Raw genomic sequence first — 20,949 nt, 5'->3', positions numbered from 1 at the left:
CACATCCGTTTCCTATGCCGTGAAATCAAAAGTTGTAACAGTCCTTGACCTTGTCCATAATGTAAGATTGATGCCGTCAGTCATTTAAAACAGCTGCAGGTTGTTGCAGCATGCTCAATGTGATCAATACAAAACCTTTCTGCTGTCTATGTCATCCTGGCCTCAACCTTCCCCATTTCCATAATGAATGTCCACTGGTGCCACTTGGTGCATTGTGAGGTGAAAATGTTCACCTCACAATGCACCAAGTGGCTCTGAACACTGGCATTACTGCAGGCACAGCTCGTGAAGAGAGGTTGACGTTTAAACATCAGTCCACGGAGATGTTTGTCAGATGAAACCAACATGTTTTGTTTTTACATTTTTAATCAATGAAACCATTTTCTACAAACAGACGTCCAAAATGGAAAATGGCTTTGTGTTCCAAACACATCTTATGCGACGTTAAATCTAAAGCTAAGCTCTTTTGTTGTCAAACCATGCCCAATAAATGGTTACCGTCTCCACAGCAAATCATTTCCACCAGGAAACCGTGGAGTCCTGTGATCCAGAATGACAGGTGTTGAAAAACATTGAGCTTTGGGGGAACCTCTGAAAACTGTTCAAGAACTATGAAATAACCCAGCTGGTTCCAACATGCCAAAGCAATGGCAAAGAGCATTAGTCAAACAGTAATATGAGTCAAACAGTTACTTTATTTATGTTCAGGTAAAAACATGAACCTGATGCAGTAAATTATTGCAGATCTTAGAAACCAGCACATGAACGTTGGGGCCAGGAGAGCATACAGTGGCGCCCTCCCCTGGCAACAGACTGCAGGTGCACACCACAGTTTGTTCCAAGCCAGCAGTGCAAAGAAAAAAAAAAAAAAAACAAAAAAAAAAAAAAACACTACAGCAAGAAATAAAGACAATATAGAAAAAAAAAAAAAAAAGAAAAAAAAAAAAAAAAAAAAAAAAAAAGAGGTAAAGCAGACATTCCCACTTCAAACGGGGTGTGAAACTGCATATATATTTTATTCCAGAAAATGAACTTGAAATGCTAATCTGGCTATGAAACGATAAAAATGAGACCAGCCAAACTTTGTGCCCAGCTACATTATGTGTTGAGGGTTGCTCAGAGCTTGGTCTACCAAGATAACCCTACGCGTCCGGTAGGATCCAACAGAAAGACGCCAACTCTATTAAAATAAGAGCAAAAAAAATTTACCTGGTCAACACATTAGTTACAACTCTTCATTTGAGCTGAAGCTCTCGGAAATGAGGCCAGAACACAATCTCAGAAGGAGCAGAGGGAGAGAGAGCGAGGGGGAGGAAAAAAAAAAAAAAAAAAAAGATAATATGAGCTCATCACTACCCGCATTCAACCAACTGCAACTTTCATTTCCACAACTTGAAGCAAAGACACACTGGGGGGAGGGGGAAGCCGAACCAAATCAAAATAAAAAATTATAATAACAATGCAACACACGAACTGGGGGCGAATATAATACAGAACAGAACGCGAACAGTCGAACTGAGGGGGAGACGTGAAAACAAAGAGCTATTCTATCAAATGTGTAGAATGAGCAAAGTCTGCAAATTTGTCTGTACAAATGATCTTTGGAGCTAAAGTAAACCTAGCTTGCTCAATGGAACCCGCCCTCCCCGCTCCCCTTCCTCCCCCGTCACCCAGTGATGCTGTCCACCACTCTGGAGAGGAGACATCCCTTTTTTTTTTTGTCTTTTTTGTCTTGTTTAAATATCACATAGCAATTTAAAATGTCACCCAGATGTTTTCATCTTTTTTAACATTACTCAACTACTGATATAAGATTTTACTCTCTTTATATTTTAAGTTCTGCGTCATGGAACACCCTTCCATTTTTCTTTTTTTTCCCCTCCTTTTTTTGAGAGACGGGGGCAGCAAATATATATTTAGAGTCTTAATTTTTCTGCAAGCTGCTTTCTCTAACAAGAAGGCTGTACATGTAGCCTTAATGTGTGTGATTACAAAAAAACTAAGGAGGAAGTCATGATTTCATCGGCTGCTGTAGAAGGCATTTTAATGTTGAGATGTGGCGAGATCAGGAAAGGTGGAAAGACTGCTGGCCCTCGCGAGCCGCAATCAACAGTTTCTCTCGCATGATCTCTATGCTGGAGTAGTCAGGCAGCTTCAGGTAGTTGACGCAGGTCATGACTGAGGGGAGGAAGTCGTCTGGATTCTCCGTCGACTCAAACGTCTTCCTCACAATTGTCAGAGGTGGGTTCAGGCTCCGGAAACCTGCCGTGCAAGGGCAACAGCGGGTGAGCGCGGGGCAGACTTGCAGTACAAACACATCCGAGTTTATTTGATTAAGAGTCACATGTCAGGCTCATTAAATGGTGTGCGTGTGTGTATGATGCGCCTCACCTCCGACAGGCAGTCTTGGGCTTCCTGTGACAAACTGCAGAAAGAGTCTTTGCTGTTCGGCATCGAAGCTGCTCAACACCTCAAACAGGAATCGAACTGCACGGCTGCAAAAACGGGATGAAATGGTTGAGAAAAGTTACTGTGTTACTAAAATGATCAAAAATACTCCTCTGCTTTGCAATGATGGTAAAACTGGTGCAACTAGCTGACTGCACTGTGGGTTCTGTTTACTAGAAACGAGAGTCACGATATTTCCAGTAAGAGCCAGGAATGTGGAATTGATCATGCTTTGCCACCATCAGCCAAATTCTTCGCATAAATACTGAAGAACGCTGAGATTTACAACGATCTAAAACTTAAGAGCCACAGACTGTCTCACCTGTCATGTGTGTATCCGTGATCCGGTCGACAACACTCCATCAGCGTCTTGACATCCCACGTCTCCGATTTACTGCCACACAGCAACTGGTCAAGCTAAATGTTAAAGTGAGAACGGAATGAGAAAATCCAAACTATGAGCACAGGATTTACTTTACCAAAAGTGTAAACAACTCGTGTCTATATTTGACCCATTTTTGTCTACCCTGCATTCCTAAAAACACACCGAGTGCGGCTGTAAGCAATGCTGACACACTGTTGAAAACTGCTGAATTTCATCATTACAGATAGATTTAAAATGACTACCACGCAGTAAACAAAACAAAGTTTCTTACCTCCTCTGGGTAGAAATACTGCAGGTGATGTAACGGGAAGACCGACTCAAACCCTTCCCTAAAAGACTCAAATTGTCTGGACACTCCTTCATTTAGAGTCCAGTACACCACCAACTACAGGGACAAAGCAAAACATTAAGAACAGTGGGGACGGGGGGATTGATAAAAGCGTGGGTTGTTAGAAAAACTCAAATACCCTGAGGTACTCCTCCAGGTTGTAGATTGTGACTGGGACGTCTTTGCCGCCCTTTTTCAGCTCAATATTTGGGAATCCTGGAAGGGTGAAGTCCAAACCCAGGTCCTCCACTGAGCAGCCATTCATGTTCAGGCTCTCGAGAGCCTGCTGTAGCGTCTCCCTCGTCTGATGGAAACAAACGAGGACAAACAGGTTAGCAGAGAAAAGTGAGGGAGAACTGCTCTGGGTATAAAGTATGATCTAAAGGTAAGAGACACCAAAATATGTACAAAGAAGGGGGAGCACTACCAACAGCAGTATCTCTAAGTAAGTCTAGAGGCATCGTTCCACAGAACAATACTCTGGGCTAATTTCATTAAACACAAGCTCTCTGCGCTCTACCTGTGATCGGTCTTGCTCCAGCCTCTTCTTTTGGCGGATAATATCCTCCAAGTGTTGGATTGACTTGGCAACACCGGGATCAATGTTCACCAGGTCGTGGGAGCTTATAGACATCTCATGCCGTAGCATCCACTTATAAAATGGCAGCCCCAAGGGCAGATCCAGCTAAAGACGAGGAGGAGGACAGGATCAGGTCAGAAAGTTTGTTTTAACATGTAAATGTTTACAGCCTCCGCATGCTAAACGGTGTGCAAGAGATGAAAATGGAGGCCGTTACCAGTCTGAAGTCCATTATGGCTTTAGCCATTAGCTTTCCTAAGAAACGGAACTTCATTTTGATTTTGGCTATGTGCGCTGGTTTGGTCGTCCTGCCGAAGGGAACAGCAAACAGTCCTCTGGAGCTGAACATGTACTTGGTTCCCTCTTGGTTTCCTGCAAAACAAGAAGGCGGTCACTGAAAGTTAATACAAGATACTGTAACATTAAATATGAATAAAAATGCATTTCTCGCTTCCAGTCATATCTTCTTGGGAAAACTGATCAATTAAAATCAGTGGCCCCTAAATAACGACATCCTTCAAAAACCAAACTTAAGCACTTTCATTAACGCCTGACTAATGAGATGAAGACTACCTCGATAATGAGTTTTGTATTAACAGACTCGCGTCATTTAACAACACTTTTCATCATTTCCCGCACGTCTGTTCACAGTTGCAGGATATAAGCTGGTACCTTTTGGATTGGCCAGAGTAACCTCTTCGCCTCTCCAAAGACCAAGATCGGCGCGCTGAAGCTCCTGAGACACCAGAGCGTAGAACTCCTGAGTGGGACCGAGACCTGTGCCCACCTGAAAAGGAGAGGGAAAACAAAGTCCAAACTTTCCTCCTATTTTCTTTCAGAGTTTGAGTATTCAGATACGAGAAACTTAAATACCTCATTCTCATACTGAATCTCGAGCATTGCCCTGGAGCTGCCGAGATCCTGCATCACAGACTCTGCCTGTTTTAGGAGCTCGTCGCGGTTTATCGTCCTCTGAAAACACAGCATAACAGAGGGAATCACGTGATCACATTTAGCAGGTCACACGACACAAGATGTGGATTCTAAGGTAGAAAAAGTACAGCACAATGCTTCGAAGTAACACACTGCACCTTTTTCCTGTCCAGACGTGGTGCAACTCTGCTGTCCTGAGAATCTGACTGGTTGATCTCCGGGTTTGTGTCCAACAAGCGCTGCATTGCTCTGTCACGGTCAAAGGCGGTTACATAGAATAACATCTGCCGAGTGTCAAAGGGGAAGAAGAAGGGGCTGCAGAGGAAAAGAGAGAGAAAAGTGTGTTACTACAGCCAGGCAACAACCCCAACAAATGTAATCTTGGCGTTGCAAAACAGATCACAGACTATTCTTGTGAAACTTACCAGGACTTCCCAAGCTCAATGAGCCACGTGGGGATGTTCCCAGTCATGATGACCAGAGGGTCTTGCAGCTGACGATTGGCTTTGGCTGTCAGTTTACTGTTAATGAACTCATTGGTAGAGATAATTTCCTTACACGCAGCGTTCTGTACAACAAAATAAAATATTAAAGTCAATGTTACTGGAATATTTTATGTCCCAACACAATGAACAATCCTAATTGTGTAAAGGCATGTGAAAACATTTTCTTAAGGACGATATTTGGTGTTCAAAACTCTATCAGAAACAAACACACACTAAGTTCCTCACTGTCAGAATCCTGTCCAAAGGAGACTTACATCATACAGGTAGAACCAGTATCTACTGATGGAGTGCAGGACCCTCAGCAGCAGGATGACCTCTAAAGAAGGGTCATCAAAAGTTATGGTCTCTGGTGGCTCCGAAGTGAGGTATGTCTCTAAGGGATTGATGACGCTGGGACATACACCATCTGGGAGCAATGGGAATAGTTTTAATCAAAACATACACATTTAGATTCAGTAGAAACTGAACAATAAGACCACAGATCCGCTCACTTGCTTTTTGATTTCACAGTTAAACTTTGCAAAGGTGACATCAAATGTCAGATGTACAAGTCTGTGTGGCCTGCTTGACATTTCAATGTCAGTGACATCAAGTATTTCATAGCCAGCAGGTGAGGTTTTAATGTAAAACGAACAAAGCCTTACTCCTGAGATATCCAAAATTCTCACCATGCCACAGCTCATCCTGCTTCTTGGCGTTGCGGGGTGAGGTTTTGGTGGGAGCAGTCTGGGCTCGGCCTCTCTTGCCACCCACAGCATCTTTGCTTCCATCCTCGTCCTCCCTCACAGGCTTATACCTGTTTACAGGATAAAAGAGAAAATGGTCTCCATGCTTTAAGAAAAAAAAAAAAAAAAAAAAAACCATGTACAGTCCCAGTTTTACTTCTAAAAGGCCACAGAGAAGAATACGTCTTTGAAAAGCGGGGCATCCTGGTGTGTTGCAAGCCTCTGTAAAGGATCTTCACTGGTTTTAAGTGGCTGTTTCATGCCTTTTCCCTGTCACTCTGACCTAGAGCAACTAAAGCAGTAAACTCCAATATTTTAAACAACAAACAATGGATTGGATTTATATAGCGCTTTTTAAGGCACCCAAAGCGCTTTACAATGCCACTATTCATTCATTCTCACATTCACACACTGGTGGAGGAGAGCTACAGTTGCCCTGGGGCAGACTGACAGAAGCGAGGCTGCCATATCGCACCATCGGCCCATCTGGCCAACACCAGTAGGCGGTAGGGTAAAGTGTCTTGCCCAAGGACACAACGACCAGGACAGAGCCCGGGTATCGAACCGGTGACCTTCCGGTTACAGATGCACTTCCCAACCCCCTGAGCCACGGTCACCCCCCACAAACCCTTTAAGAGACTTTGAATCTTGATTGTCATGAGATATTTAGTTGGTATAAAAAGTGGTTATTTATACCATATTGTGTGTGTTTTGGTCCAGATGCCAGCTCGGCCAAGTGGGTTTGCCTCATCATCTGTTGACTCCCGTTCTTCTTCTGCCTGCAGACTGTACTGCCGCACAGCCTGGTACACCGTCATGTTGTACGGTAGCAGGTGGTCACCAATGTAGAACTGCAGTCTGTGACGTACGCTGCCTGAATTCAAAAACTGAGCCGCCTGAGTAATCAAGAAATCACATAGGAGGGATTAAAAAGATGCATATCTACAGAGGATTATATAGAAGCACACGCACAACCATTATTTGGCATGAATGGAATCGCATACCAGTGATTCGTCTATTTCATCATCTGAGCCATCATCATCACTGTCTTCGTCTTCTTCCCTGATTCGGCCGTATCCTGTGGAGACAAGATTTTAAATTTACAATGCAACGTAACAGCGAGTTCTGAAAAATGGCTAACAGCTGAAAAACGTTTGGTCTCTTGGACAATGCAAAGTGCCCTGCAGTGGGGTTGAAGCACAAGTTGACATAAACATTCTGCAAATGTCTCTCACCTCTGACAACAAGATACCGCTCAATGGCTTGCACCAGAGCCAGAGGGTCGATCTTTACAGGTCCCCCTTTCCACTGTTTAACATTAGTGCAATCTGGGTGTCTCTGCAGCTGACACTTAAGCTGATGTGTGTTGAAGAACTTGAGTGCCTGAGACCCCCTGAGGAGAGAGTGGGAGATTCATATCAATTAAAAAAAAAAAAAAAAAAAACCAAAATGTGCACAAACAGCTGGAAACAAAATGTACGTAAAGCCACAGACCTGCTGCCATTGCCGTTGCCACTGGGAAAATCGTGCACCTTGACAGGAAATTGCTCCATTTGGCTCAGACAGCTGTTCATCTTGTGCACCATGGCCAAGTAAGGTGCATTCTCAGCTAGATCCAGGCGACCTATGGGCTCCATTCCTGGAGGCTGAGACAAAATGAGGGAATTTAAAAATAAAAAGTTAGAAACAAACCCAGCAAACATGCTTCCACCATCTTCCTGTAAAACACATTTATTAGAGGAAACCGTTGATTCTAAAAACAGATCACTGCAGAACTTTCAGACTTGAGCAGAATAAGATAATTTAACAATAATATATGTTTTAGTCTCACCGGACAGCCACCGAACACATGGAGGAACCTTTTGAGCCGCACATCACGACTCAGCAATTCTCTGTCTGTGTTGGCGGTCAGGTAGACCAACAGCTGCTTCACCAGCCCACTGTGCTGGATCTCAAAAGACGACACATCAGATTCTGACACAATACTGGAGATCTCCACTAAGCACTCCATACCACCGTCCACCTGTGAAATGCATCAGATGATAAAATATTTCAGGTATGGGGTTTAACTATTGATAGTTACTTTGTACTCAACAAGTACAACTACCATCTTCTTCTTGGAATACATCTTATAACTTTAAAACCTCAAACAAACCAACCCTGTACAAGGTGTTGCTAGCTGTTCAATAACTTCTTTTTCGAGGTAGCGCTCATGTTTTACCTGGAGGTTGAGTTGCTCGGTGGCTGTGCAAAGTCTCTGGAGGACATTCAGTGCAGGGTTGCTGCCATCCACATTTTCAGAGTTGAAGTAGCGCTCCACAAACTTAGTCGCTTGGTCTTTGATCCAGGCCTTAATTTTGTCTCTACAAATGACAAAATAAATAATTCACTTGTTAAGGACGATGGTTTAGCCCACGACGGGAGATTTGGATAATATAGGAGTAAAGACAAAGCTAAGCTGTCTTCGTTAACTCACAACCGTACCGGTTATTTGAAATTGAGTCCTTGGGAGGGGCCCTTGCGAGGCCACTCACTCCTGCTGTGCGCGAGGGCTCAGAGTTGGCATTGTTGGTCTGAGCACCCAGCTTGCCCCATGTCTTGGGATTGAGACTGGCCAAGAAGGATGATTTGGGTGACTGAGTACTGGTAGGGCTCTTAGCTAAAAGGAAGAACAGGAGAATTATCAACTAATAACATAAAAAATATTTGATTATTATAGATTTAGCTCATTTGGGGTTGGTTTTGGGTTTTTTTTTTTAATAATACAAAAAAAAAAAAAAAAAAAAAAAAAAAAGGATTATGACTAAACAATTCAGTGTACCAAAAGTTACTGTACACCAACAGGTTCTGATCAACACTGTAAATATTAGCCGGCAGGTATTACTTTAACACAGGGATGTCAAATGTACAGCCCTACAATTATATCCGACCCGCTAGATAATTTCATGTGTCAGTTATTAATGGTACGTTTGTACATAGGAGCCGAAACTTCAGCCCTGCTGAGAATCCATGCAGGCAGGGGGTGGGACTTTATTTTGATGGGCAATCCAACCAATCAAATGCAAAGACAGACTGGGATCATCCCATTGTGTGAAAAGGAGGAAGGGAGGTAGATGTTCCCAAGACAGCATGTGTAGTGGTGCAGACCAGCTACACAGAGAGACAGTCAGGAAATGAAGAAACGAGCACAGGCTACATGACATTAGGAGCTGGATAAAGTGATACATGCTTTTATTTTCAGCCATTTTCCATTGTGGAGGACAAAAAGTATTACATTCACAGTTCAGTGTTAAGTATTACATAAAATAAATTATATAAAGCGTCTTTGAATGGAAGAGATGCAGAAATGTCTGCATGTGGCACAGAGCCATGGCTCAGTGTTTAAATGAGTCTCACAGCTAAGGAAGTCATTTATAAATCTTAACTTCTTTGATCTGCTGCTCACCACAAGCAAGCACAAGCAGAAGTTCTAGACTTGACTGTATTTTCAAAAGTTTTACAACTTTTCCTACTAATAAAAAACCTCCCTCATGGCTATTCATACTATACAAAGTAATTGAGCAATAAACAATTAACCTGTTGAACCCCAATGCCCCCAGAGGTGAAAGGGAGAACATCTGGTTTTACTCCCAGATCTGTAATTTAATACAGATCTCAGAATCTCAGATAAAAGCCCACAAAACGGATTCAAAACCACTAAACCGCTAAAAAAAACCAAATGACCAAAGAGCAGGTAAACAGATTCCGCAAAAAGATGCAAACACAAAGTGGGCTTGTTTACCCGACGGCGCGTACACAGATGTGCCCCCAGGAGCTGAAAACCGACATTTCAGAGATTCTGAAACCGCAAGTTTCGCACCCTCTGACAAAAATTCACTGAACCAGCAGCAAAAGAAGACGTTTGAAAAAACATTGTCATGAATTTTATCTTACCCTTGTATTAACAGGGAAAAAACAAAAACAACCAACCAAAACAAACAAAAGAAAAATCCACACCACACTTCCTGCACAGCTCTCTTGCTCTCAGTGTGCTTCCAGATCACTTTTCCATCAAAAATAGATGATGATATTTTTCTGCCTATTTTGCTTGCTTGTTACGCGCCATTCTGCATTGTGTACAGTGTTGACAGCACCTAAGATCAAAGTGAGCTGCATGTGGCCTGCAAATGTTTGACACCCCTGCTTTAACATATGCATCAAAACAGTAACAAATGTGCAAAAAACACGTTCAAATAATATTGTCAATCTGTATAATATAATTACTCTCATACTGATCTGAGTTCAAGAGTATGGTTCAGAACTTTTTCAACAAAATTATTGTAACATATTTGTGTCTCAAAGTGTGTCTGGGACACTCACCCTGATTGTCTACTTTATCATCATCTCTTGGTGGCGAGTACTTGGGCCTTCTAGGTCCTCTTTTAGGTAGTCGTTTCCTTTTTAAGACATCACTTAACCGCCTATGTGCAAGAGAAAGTTATTTATTTCATGCTCTTGTGGTTATTTATAAAGATATTTGCTCTTCCATTAACTACAGACATACATACATACATACCCTATAATGCTTTGATAAATAGTAACATGTATTAATTGCAGACAATATACATTATCTGTGCTCTGTTTACATTTTTAAGTAGTTGAGCAACTATTTGACAACAATATTTGCTCTTAATGACTTAATTACTTTGTGTTTATGAGCTTTTCTTCCAAATACACACTGGATGTTTGGCTTTGCTTAAAAAAAAAAAAAAAAAAAAAAAAAAAATCTATATCGTTTCCTTAGATAGCCAAACCAAAGCCACATATGGCCTCAAACTCACCCTTGAGGGCTGAGGTCCAGCGAGTCGTCCATGCTGTGCTGGAAGCTGGGTGAGCCCAGGTCAGGAGTTGTATTATTAGCAGATGTGGTGGATGCAGTGCTGATGGTGGTAGTGCAGAGACTGGCGGTGCCACTAGGGCAAGCCTTTGGAGGACTAGTGACCAAAAAGCTCTCAGACTCTGCCAAATTCTTCACTTGGTGCATGACACCTTGAAGACAAAAAGAAAGTATTGCAAAAAAAAAAAAAAAAAAAGCCTTAAAAGAAGCACAATACAGAGCTCCACGCCAGCATAGAGCTCTGGCTGAGGACTGGGACTCAATTCACATTTCAGGTAATTCAGGGAATAATGCATCAGGGGAAAAAATGCAAAGGAAACCATTAGCATCAATGCACCATTGCCACACTTGCAATATAGTAAGGTTTTAGGTAAAGTCAGCCTTAACTGTCACATTTTACTATCTTATTTAAAAAAAATCTTTGCATTTAAAGCTTTAACAATTTGCATCCACAAACATTAATTTAGCTATGACATCATACAAAAAACTAACACAAAGTGACAGCTTCAGAGCATACTTCTTTTACAAAACGCTTATACTGTCTTATTGGTGTGATGAACAGATAAGAAACCACAGTTCTCCATGGGATCATACACTACCTTCTCTTCTGAAATAAACACTGAAAACATCTGGGAGCTTCTGCATGAGGATCTCAGCCATCTGCAGTGAACCCACTACAATCTTCAAGTCCTGACTAGATAGCATGGAGGCAATGTGACTGTAGAAATAAACACAAGACAAAGGTCAATTTAATTTAAAATCCCAACACTGGCCCTGTTGTTTCTTTAAAATTCTTCCTTTCCAACATCTTTAGCCTACTGTAAGACCACAACCAGATTTAATATCAGTGCTAACAGGAGCCAGTAGCCTAGACTCTTACCTGGACACAGCATGGTTCCTCAGCACATCCTTCAGCAGCTCTGCATCAGCAAAGTAGATGATCCTGAGGATGGCTCTAAGGCACTTGTGTCTGACAGCTGGGCCAGCTGATGAGCTGTACACCTCATACAAGACCCCGAACAGAGTTTTGATAAAGCACTTTGCCAGCTCAGGGTCCTCCTTCATCAACTGGGCTCGTGCATCTTCACGACGGACCTCTTGGTGGCTGCCTAATGATAGACATGGAACGGGTCAGATTAATGCCATTAACCATATGCACTCAATAACTGCATAATGATAAAATGAAATATTTCAGGGGTCTGTAGTAGAGTATAGTAGTTGTTTAGTATATACCTCACTGTTTGGGTCATAGTTTAGTTCTCTTTTTGCTGTGGCCAATTAGGAAGCTGTAAAGCCCCCCCCACACACACACACACTATCCTTAAGCTATAATAACAGCAGTAGCTACAAAATTTAAGTTTAGCTAATGTGTCCGACCATACTAGCACTAGCTGAACTATTGTTATTGCCATTTTTCTGAGTAACTGTTAAGCTTACAGTGTGTACTGAAGCAAACAAATTCAATTTCAATGAAGCATACCAAACAATCTGGGGCAAATGCTCGTGCTGCTGCACCACTAAAACATTGCATTTAACAACGAAGGAATTGTTTCAGGGAATTTTTTTTGCTTTTATTTTTTGGGCCGTTAACCTGTCACTGTTAGAAATATAGCTGTGCGACTCCAAGCTGATTATAGCTACCACCCTCACAAGACAAAAAATAAATAAATCTTCATTCATTAGGCACTGAGAGCTTATTTAGATTTTCAAAGGACTTTTCCTTTTACGAGCCTAAAATAAGTCAACCCAAGGAGTTTGTTCCCATTCTATTCTCTGCTAAAATACACTCGTCTTCACGCATATCTTCGTCACATATCATTAGTAAAATACCTGTGTTGGGGTTAGCAAGAGGGTTAGGTTTCCTCTGGATACCACGTGCTGTTCCTGTGTCTTCATTGATCTGCTGCATAGAGTTGAAGTCAATTGTGTATACGCGGCCGAGGGTTGACAAGCTGATCTCATCTTCCCCGTTCTGGTGGGCTGTCTGCAGAGCAAGACAACCACACCCAATATCAGTGAGAGATATACAGATCTATACCCACACATGATCCTAACACATTAAATATTCTGACACAAGGTTTAAAAGTCGACCCATTATTCATTCTTTAGTTATCCTTTATTGTAGCATCCTACTAAATCATTATAATATATTACAAAATAAATAAAATTTCAACAATGACTAAACTGATATGACATAACATAATAATAACAACACAGTAATGTGTACCTCAATAATGCGGCTGTCAATGCGGTTGTAAGGATGCCACAGTCCCCGGTCATCCCTCCACTGCCAGATTGCTCCCTCTGTTGTCTGGACACTGCCCTTCTTAAGCATTACATCAACTGCAAAGATGCCTTCTCTGGGCAAGCAGGGCATCAGCTCACTGAAAGGGAAAATACAGAGGTTACCCAATGCAACAAAAATGTTATAGACAAAAATGCCACAAAGTAATAAGCTGTTGTTTTAAGGAAGATTCCTTAAATTACATGAGAAAGATATGCACACTTACACACACACACACACACACACACACACACACACACACACACACACACACACACACACACACACAGAGAGTGGTAAAACACACTGACGCCCATAGTTTTGATAAACTACCGTATGTGCAGCAAACAAAATAAAAACATTGCTCAGGTGTCTGTATGTCTGCTAGTCTTTAATTTTTGCCACACTGCCCAGTGTGACCTTAACAATACCATATGAGTGAGGTCAGCTCGTAGAGCTCCTGGGGGCTCCGGGGTACCAGTTCAATCTGTTCCTGGCAGCTGCCATTTGACGCTCCACACAAAAGGAAACGCAGAGTTTCTGCTATGTCTAATTAGAAGAGAAAAAAAGATAAAAACAAACATTTTCTCTGTTAAGTGTTATGTTTCAAGTTCATACACACCATAATAACACTACTGATAAAAATAAATCAATGGGTTGCGCAATGAATAAAATAAATTAATTTCAAGACATGGCAATTCTTTTTAAATCATTTACAAAGAGCCATAGGACTGCAAACGTTCACAAAAATAGCATTAAGTACATGTTTAGTGTCACATCTGTTTGGTTTGCTGGCAAATAAAGACTGCAAGTTCACAAGATGAGAAACAGAAAATGAAAAGCTTTATCATGTAGGTTGATGTAGCTGTTAGCAGGACCACTATTGACAGGCAGTCATAATTTGGATTTCAGTAATTTTGTGGGGGGAAACAAGTTACCAAACTGTATCTAGTAACTAGCACGTCTTAAATCTATTAAAAATATCCTATCCCGTAAAGTAAATACACTGTAAAACCAAAAAGGAAAAAGCCAATACTGTCAGGGGGCCTACTAATGTGTGGCCTATGTGCAAATGTTACTCACTCTGTTTCATAAGCTGGACTGCCAGGCATGGACAGTTGGAGCACATAAGTGAAAACATGCGCACAACCATGATGAACATCCCCGAGCTGAGCACAGGAGGAGTCACTACCAACAGCTGCTGGATGTTTGTCAACAGGTCCCTTGATGCCACCTCCTGCAACAGGTTCTGTTGATTTGAACGGAGATGCATAAATGTACATTAAGAGGGCATGTGGACTACAAATCTCTAAATGGCAAGAAACAACTGAAACAGCAAACATGGTCTACCAAAAACAAACTGAGGTACAGACCTCTTCATGCTGAAAGTTGTCCACCAGTCTGGCGAAACAGAGACAAGTACTTTCAACTGACTTCTTATCCTAAAAAAGGCAAGAGAATAAATGGTGGATAAGTAAAAGATTTACCACATTAAATAAATGACCTCACTGCTTGACCCAAATCAGACGTAATGTACCGTCGTTGCTAATGTCAGATCAGTATCCTTTATATGAAAACTGTACCTGATGAGTAAGTCTCTGAGTCAACAGTGGCAGAGAGTCAGCAACAAAGTGGAACTCATCTGGAGTAATGCTCTGGCAGCAGTTGGCTGCAATAGCCAAGGCATTCCTCTGAGCATTAATGCTAAAGAACTCCAGGTACAGGAGGCAGTCAGCAAGCCCACCCTATAAGGGATGACAGGTGAGGATCATTACGACTAAATGCGGCTAGCAGAGAAAAGACAAATTAATGGCACAACAAAAAGACAGCGTAACACTTACGGCCTGCAAAATGGCTTTGCTGTGTCGCCTTGACAACATCTCCAAGGCAGTCAGGGCCTGCTCTGCTACGTCAATGAACTGAATCACCTGAAGCTGCAGACAAGAAAGTCGAACAATCCATTAGCATATGAGAAGGTCACTGTTATGAATTAACAAGTGATTACTGACAGAAAGTGCCATGCTTTACCTTCTCCAGGAAGACAGGAATGGCATCGACCACCACAGCAGAAGATCGAGGGAGGGCCTCCATCATGTAAGTGAGTGCACGCGAGGCATGGTTCATCTGAATGCACAGAGCAATGATGTGAAGATAATCAGTTGCATGACCCCCCCCCAAACAAAAAGTAAATAAACCAACGACATTTACAATAACAGAAGCCAGTCATACTCACAATATCAAAGTTATGCTCCATTTGTAACAGTGTAATCTGCGAAAGAGCAAGCAGTTACATGGAATTAAATAGCATACATGTGAAAAAATAAAAAGTAACTGATTTTCTGTCAACCAATATTTACATTACACATAACTGTGGGAGGAATTTTTCCCTGTAAAACAATGAATAGGTGAGACACTGCTTCAAAACCAGGAAACAGGGCTGTGGAGTACAGGAAGCTAAACAGCCAAAGAAAATAGGACTTACCAAGGCAGGAACGACACTTTTCACAGGAAATCCACCAAGTGTTTCCTCATTGCCCATCACAAGCAACTGGCACATTTCTATTGCGGCTTGGAGTTGCTGAGACTCGTCACCTGTGGCCTGGAGGCCTTGCAGAAGCTGTTGAGCCTTGGAACCTGAAAACAAGGGAGCGATTTTTTTTTTTTTATTAAAATATTTTGAGTGCAACAAGAACGCTGATGTCAATGTTAGAAGACATTACTCACTGGCTCCACTGCCTATGGTCCTGTGAAAGAGTTGAGACATGCGGGGTCCCAGGGGCCCAAAAAGATGTGGAGGGAGACCTCTGGCCTCTAGTAGAGCTAAAGGACATACAAAGCTTTATGTATTAAAAGGTCAAATATTTTTTGTAATATGAGAAATCTCTAAGGTGGTTTTAACATACCTTGAAGCCTTCCCATTTCAGAATCATCAGACTCACTCTCACCAGAGGTGGTCATGCCCACTGCTCCAGCAACCGAGCTTGACGCTGGAAATAAACCGTAAAAATTCATATTTTAATTTTTTTTTATTGAAGTGAAAACAATGTATTAAATGGCCATAATTGTGTTAAGTTTTCATCTTCACATAAATGAATGGAAATCTGAATCATCTTAAGATAAGATAGAACTTTATTAATCCCTCGGGTGGGTTCCTCTGGGAAATTCGATTTCCAAAAAGCACAGCACCGACAGAAGTTACAGAATACAGAGACAAATATAAATAAAATATACGAAGGGGATAAATAGAATAAATAGGAATAAAAATACAAGTGAATTGCACATTTCAAGTATTTAGGTCTATTGCACCATTGACTATTTACAAAAAGTATTGCACAAGGTATTGTACAGTGAGGTGAAGAGGCACTACAGCTTAGTCGTTCCCCCCTCCTTTGTCCTCCTGTTTCTCCTCCCTCTCCCCTCCAGAGAGGAGTTAAACAGTTTGATGGCGTGTGGGACAAAGGAGTTTTTAAGTCTTAAGCTTAATTGAATAATGAAGTGAATAATTAACTGACATTTTCAAACTGCAATGTGAGTTATTATAAAAACATGGTGTTAGTTAGTCCGACTTTTCTAGTCTATAATTATGAGAAAGATCGGAGCAGAAATCTTAGTAGTTCACCTTTTACTTTAGAAAAACCTCTTAGTACATGTTCAGCTACACCCCAATCACACATCATTCCAACATTTGAGTTATTTCTGGTTGCAATAAGTAATCTTAATTTGTTAGCGAAAGTACCTGAAGCCCCTTGTGATGCATCATCAGTGCGAGCGGCTGATGAGTTGGCCCCATCTTGGTTGTTGTCGGAGTCGGCCATTTTCTCCTGTCGGCGAGCGTCGGCTGCCCCGCGCTTGCCCAGGCCTGAGCCCCGCCGACTGTTACATGCGTACAAAGAGACTCTGATTATTATACTTTTATAGTGTCAAACTCCAATGCATTCTGTATCATACGAATACATAGCAGTGGTTCCCTTGGCTAGTGATTCTACTATGGTAAATTTGGATCATGCAACTGAAACAGAGGCTTCCATGCATAGTTATTGCCCTTTTATCAAATGCACGTTAGAAGTTTTCATGTTAAACTCATGGGCATACTGCCAACCATGTACATTGTGCAGGATTGTTGTGCCACCTCATGTTGTAAAGGGTGGTAAAATAAATTGGGGTCAGTTGGTCTGATCTATAAACACAATGAAATACCAGTTTGTACCTTCTGTGATGGAGACATTTTTCCCCAAAATGCCAATTTGCAGACCTAAATATTGATTATTTAAGGCCACTCAGCTGATACAAGCTGCTAACCCGTTCAGCTTAAATGAACTCTAAACAAACACAATGACAGCATTTGCACAAAATCGTTTCAGCCTTGATGTTTGTTGTTTTTTTGTTTTTTTACTGAAATCGTAACAACAGACTTTGAGTAGTTTTTTTCTGTTTTGATGAGAAGTGGCTTCACATCCAGTTCAGTCTGGGTGGAGCTCTGCTACTGACAGACACTGGAGCTGATGAGGCGTGTGCTTTAAAATAAAATATCATTAGACCAAGCAGATTTTAAAATGGCAACATTGGTGTAACATCATGAAATAAAGCAAGGGATCTTTAAGTTTTCATCTTTTGTTATTCAAAAGTTTTAATATGCAAACTGATAAAAAGTTTAAACTCAACCCTTTGGCCACCCATCTGAATAAAGCAGTCACACTAGCAAAAAAGGCATCAGTTAGGTCCCAGTAGACTACAACCAAGAGTTTAATATATGTAAGCTAAGGTGTTTGGGTGAGTTGAGTCCAATGAATGAAAAAAAAAAGAAAAAAAAAAGTTTAGCAACTACTTACCATGATTAGTCATTACCGTAATATAGTAAACATTCCAACCTTAAAGAGGACATGAAACACTACATATATAAAGGCTAATTTACATCATGGAGCCCTGCTCTCAAAAACTGAAATAGATACAATGTAGACTTAGATATAACATAACATAGATACACTGTCTGTGAACTGATTGCATCATCTAGGGGCTGTACAAGTGATTTTTTTTTTTTAGTTTTAGTGTCCTTATTCTCACGAAGGTTTCTGTCTCTGGTTAGCTAACATAAACTAATAGAAGTCTATTAGCCGCAAACCAGCCGACCAACCACATGACCCAGCGTTCTGTCCTGACAGAACATGGCACTACACATGTTCTCAAATCTTTAAGCGCTTATTTCTTAAATTCAGCTTCACAGACAGCATCACATTTGTCAATTTTTGAGAGCAGGACTCCAGGATGTAAATTATCTTTTATATTTTTAAGAGTTTAATGTCCTATTGGGGAAATAGAAAAGAAACAGAGGCGGTAGAAGAAATGGCATAAACTAGCAGATGTGTGTTTTGTTTTTTTTAGTAAAGCCTATTCTGAAATGCCAACTACTGTTGGCGTTTGGCACCTTAGCCTCTGTGAGAGTTCTGCAGGTGCAGACAGAGGCACAAAGAGGTCCAAGCAGCACAATCCTTGGTCTGCTTTGGGCGATCTACAGGAAGAACTTTGTAGGACAAAAGGTACCAACCAACACTTGACCATAAGTGGACCAGGTGAGGGACCCTCAGAGACAAAGGCACAGAAAGGCCACCACTAATGATCTGTCTGCAGATAACCTTTATAGACCAACTTCTAGACAGATATTCCTGACCAAAAGGCTCTTTTCATCATTCTGGCTTAAGAGAAAAGACTGACAGCACAGCACTAGGTCTCATCATTAAAATTAGACTGCAATCATTTTAGATGCTGAATAAATCATGAATATGCATTTCTTAACTTTAGTATAGCTTCAATGATGTGCACATTCCTTAAAAATAAATATCCAGAAGTAACATGCATTTTTGTTTTTTGTCACTGTAGTGTACCTGGTGCTGGCACAGGAGCCCGTGGTCTTCTGGCGTGTGCTCCGCCGAAAGTTGGGGAGCTCTGCTGGAGGAGACTCGCTGCGCTTCTTAGTGGATTTTCTCAAACCTAAAATAGAAAACAGTGATTATAACTTTTGGACTGGGCCCCAACAGTGGCATCAAATTCTTTCATTTAAAAACATCTTCTACAGGAGGTGAATCAAATTTTTTAATTAACCCTTTAAGACCTACCATAGAACCAAGTCCACCAGAGCTGATATTATATTTTTACATGCTGTAGTGCCATTTTGGGAGCATTTCAAGTTGATATACATCAATACAACCATTATAGCCCAGATTTTAATAATATGTCTGCATTAAGTGCATAGTAATTATATAAATTGCAAAAAAGTGCAATAACCTACAAAAAAATTGAAAATCATTTGTTTTTTTAAACATATATTTCTAGTTAGAGAAATTTAAGAGGCCTATCTCTAAAAATTGTAAATACAAAAAAGTTGCACAAAATAGATTCCCACCACAGGAAATTTATTTTGTGTCTTCATAGTTTTATTTTTACTGCAGGAAAAACGAAAATAAATATTATAATGCAAATTTGCAAAAAAGCAGCATATGCATCAAAATAAACTATTTCCAGCAGTGCAATATGAGTCCTAAGCATCCCAGAAACTACACAGAAAGTTATAAAGTCAAACATAACTTTTAAAAACACCAGTAAAGGCTCACGAGGCCCCGATGGTAAAAAACTACATTTCCGTGAAAATGACGTCACTTCCGGTTTCGGGCAGGTAATGGCGGACGTGAAAGTTCGCTCTGACGTCTATTCCAACGTAGGAAGTGTTATGAACAGCTGATCGGATTGGCAAAGCGTGTTTGTGGAATATTATGTTTTTGTTGCTGCAAGCGCTTTTTATGCACTTTTTGCAAAGCTATATGTGGAAGGAAACCGTGACTTAGGACAAGCTGATGGCATAAGATGTAAGTACAACTCCTCCGGTTTCATATGCAAAAAAAATTATTGCGCTAGCTCACGTGGTTGCAGTGCTACCGGGATTTAAAAATAGTTACGCAAAACAGAGCGTGCCCGCTCCGACCGGTTTTAAAGGGTTAATTATTCAATAGTAAAACATGTAAGAAGTTTGGGCTGTGGAAGAAAACAGAAAACATGCCACTACATTAGGTTTATGGTTAAAAATCTGTGAAAACACAGTCAACACATAAAAGCAAAGACTGATGCTATAGTAAAGGCCCACTGGTGTTGCCTGTGTAGAGCCCTGCACCACAGACCAGTGAGTATTAATAGCAACACCTATGGCACTATGACAAGACAACCTTCATGCTAGGTCTGTGACTCATAATTCAGTAGCATAAAAATAAATATTAACAGAGTTAAAACCAAACGAATTAAACATTAAAAATTGACTTCTGGACTTCATTTGACCTCATCTTCATGTCCCACTTGCTACTGATTTACAATATGTCAAACAAAAAGGTCCATCAGACTTATTTCAGTAAGTCTTCCAGGGGGGTAATTCACTAAAAGCACATACTTGTCCTATGACACAGGCTGCTGTAACGTGACTAATTTAATATGATCAAAATGTTCTTTCGCACTGAAAAGCACACAAAAACATGCTGCAGCACTGTACATGCTTACTCACCATTACAGCATAAAGTAACAGAATCTGTGTATTAAAAGGCAGAGGCGGACAGATATGGATATGGCAGGAGAGATGAATTACTTTCCTTTTGACAGAACCAGCTCATGATTCCTTCCCTGCCCTCAAACATAACTCTGGTCAGCTGGTGGGCCAACACACCAAAGCCTACGAAGGAGGGGTCTCTATTTGGGCCATAGCCCATGGAACAGAGCTGACTTCAGTTACTATCCTTTCACCCATCTAGAACAGACTGACCCCACACTGACCCCTCTGAGTTCAAACTCACTTCACCAGACATACCAGATTTTCACTAATACATTTGTGCAAATGGTCTATATAGGCTA

At 41.1% G+C, this 20,949-nt stretch overlaps 1 protein-coding gene across 6 annotated transcripts in view; it reads right to left on the bottom strand.

The window, feature by feature from the left end:
• Nucleotides 1-675: 675 nt before the first annotated feature.
• trip12 (thyroid hormone receptor interactor 12) overlaps nucleotides 676-20,949 on the bottom strand; it is a 28,707-nt gene continuing 8,433 nt past the window's right edge. For all 6 annotated transcript variants that reach the window (XM_085479422.1, XM_085479423.1, XM_085479421.1 and 3 more), the window contains 38 exons: nucleotides 18,945-19,050; nucleotides 16,802-16,938; nucleotides 15,969-16,052; nucleotides 15,790-15,885; nucleotides 15,548-15,699; nucleotides 15,299-15,334; nucleotides 15,094-15,189; nucleotides 14,907-14,999; nucleotides 14,649-14,810; nucleotides 14,439-14,507; nucleotides 14,149-14,314; nucleotides 13,497-13,614; nucleotides 13,009-13,165; nucleotides 12,612-12,765; nucleotides 11,662-11,890; nucleotides 11,381-11,499; nucleotides 10,726-10,933; nucleotides 10,265-10,365; nucleotides 8,390-8,564; nucleotides 8,127-8,268; nucleotides 7,737-7,928; nucleotides 7,400-7,551; nucleotides 7,141-7,298; nucleotides 6,910-6,983; nucleotides 6,602-6,801; nucleotides 5,849-5,976; nucleotides 5,435-5,586; nucleotides 5,100-5,242; nucleotides 4,833-4,989; nucleotides 4,615-4,713; nucleotides 4,414-4,528; nucleotides 3,959-4,113; nucleotides 3,682-3,846; nucleotides 3,301-3,465; nucleotides 3,105-3,218; nucleotides 2,771-2,865; nucleotides 2,392-2,495; nucleotides 676-2,262 (listed from right to left, as the gene is read on the bottom strand). In XM_085479422.1, coding sequence (XP_085335548.1) covers nucleotides 2,066-2,262; nucleotides 2,392-2,495; nucleotides 2,771-2,865; nucleotides 3,105-3,218; nucleotides 3,301-3,465; nucleotides 3,682-3,846; nucleotides 3,959-4,113; nucleotides 4,414-4,528; nucleotides 4,615-4,713; nucleotides 4,833-4,989; nucleotides 5,100-5,242; nucleotides 5,435-5,586; nucleotides 5,849-5,976; nucleotides 6,602-6,801; nucleotides 6,910-6,983; nucleotides 7,141-7,298; nucleotides 7,400-7,551; nucleotides 7,737-7,928; nucleotides 8,127-8,268; nucleotides 8,390-8,564; nucleotides 10,265-10,365; nucleotides 10,726-10,933; nucleotides 11,381-11,499; nucleotides 11,662-11,890; nucleotides 12,612-12,765; nucleotides 13,009-13,165; nucleotides 13,497-13,614; nucleotides 14,149-14,314; nucleotides 14,439-14,507; nucleotides 14,649-14,810; nucleotides 14,907-14,999; nucleotides 15,094-15,189; nucleotides 15,299-15,334; nucleotides 15,548-15,699; nucleotides 15,790-15,885; nucleotides 15,969-16,052; nucleotides 16,802-16,938; nucleotides 18,945-19,050 — 5,165 coding nt within the window. In that variant the 3' untranslated portion in view covers nucleotides 676-2,065. The remainder of the gene's footprint in view (nucleotides 2,263-2,391; nucleotides 2,496-2,770; nucleotides 2,866-3,104; nucleotides 3,219-3,300; nucleotides 3,466-3,681; nucleotides 3,847-3,958; nucleotides 4,114-4,413; nucleotides 4,529-4,614; nucleotides 4,714-4,832; nucleotides 4,990-5,099; nucleotides 5,243-5,434; nucleotides 5,587-5,848; nucleotides 5,977-6,601; nucleotides 6,802-6,909; nucleotides 6,984-7,140; nucleotides 7,299-7,399; nucleotides 7,552-7,736; nucleotides 7,929-8,126; nucleotides 8,269-8,389; nucleotides 8,565-10,264; nucleotides 10,366-10,725; nucleotides 10,934-11,380; nucleotides 11,500-11,661; nucleotides 11,891-12,611; nucleotides 12,766-13,008; nucleotides 13,166-13,496; nucleotides 13,615-14,148; nucleotides 14,315-14,438; nucleotides 14,508-14,648; nucleotides 14,811-14,906; nucleotides 15,000-15,093; nucleotides 15,190-15,298; nucleotides 15,335-15,547; nucleotides 15,700-15,789; nucleotides 15,886-15,968; nucleotides 16,053-16,801; nucleotides 16,939-18,944; nucleotides 19,051-20,949) is intronic.

Source organism: Copadichromis virginalis, linkage group LG14 (genome assembly GCF_057382275.1).
Source record: "Copadichromis virginalis isolate Kocher_CV1m ecotype Utaka linkage group LG14, C_Virginalis_male_GT1.1, whole genome shotgun sequence".
NCBI classification, from domain to species: domain Eukaryota; kingdom Metazoa; phylum Chordata; class Actinopteri; order Cichliformes; family Cichlidae; genus Copadichromis; species Copadichromis virginalis.
Note: the sequence above shows the minus strand (reverse complement) of the source record. Positions and strands in the feature narration are given on the sequence as shown.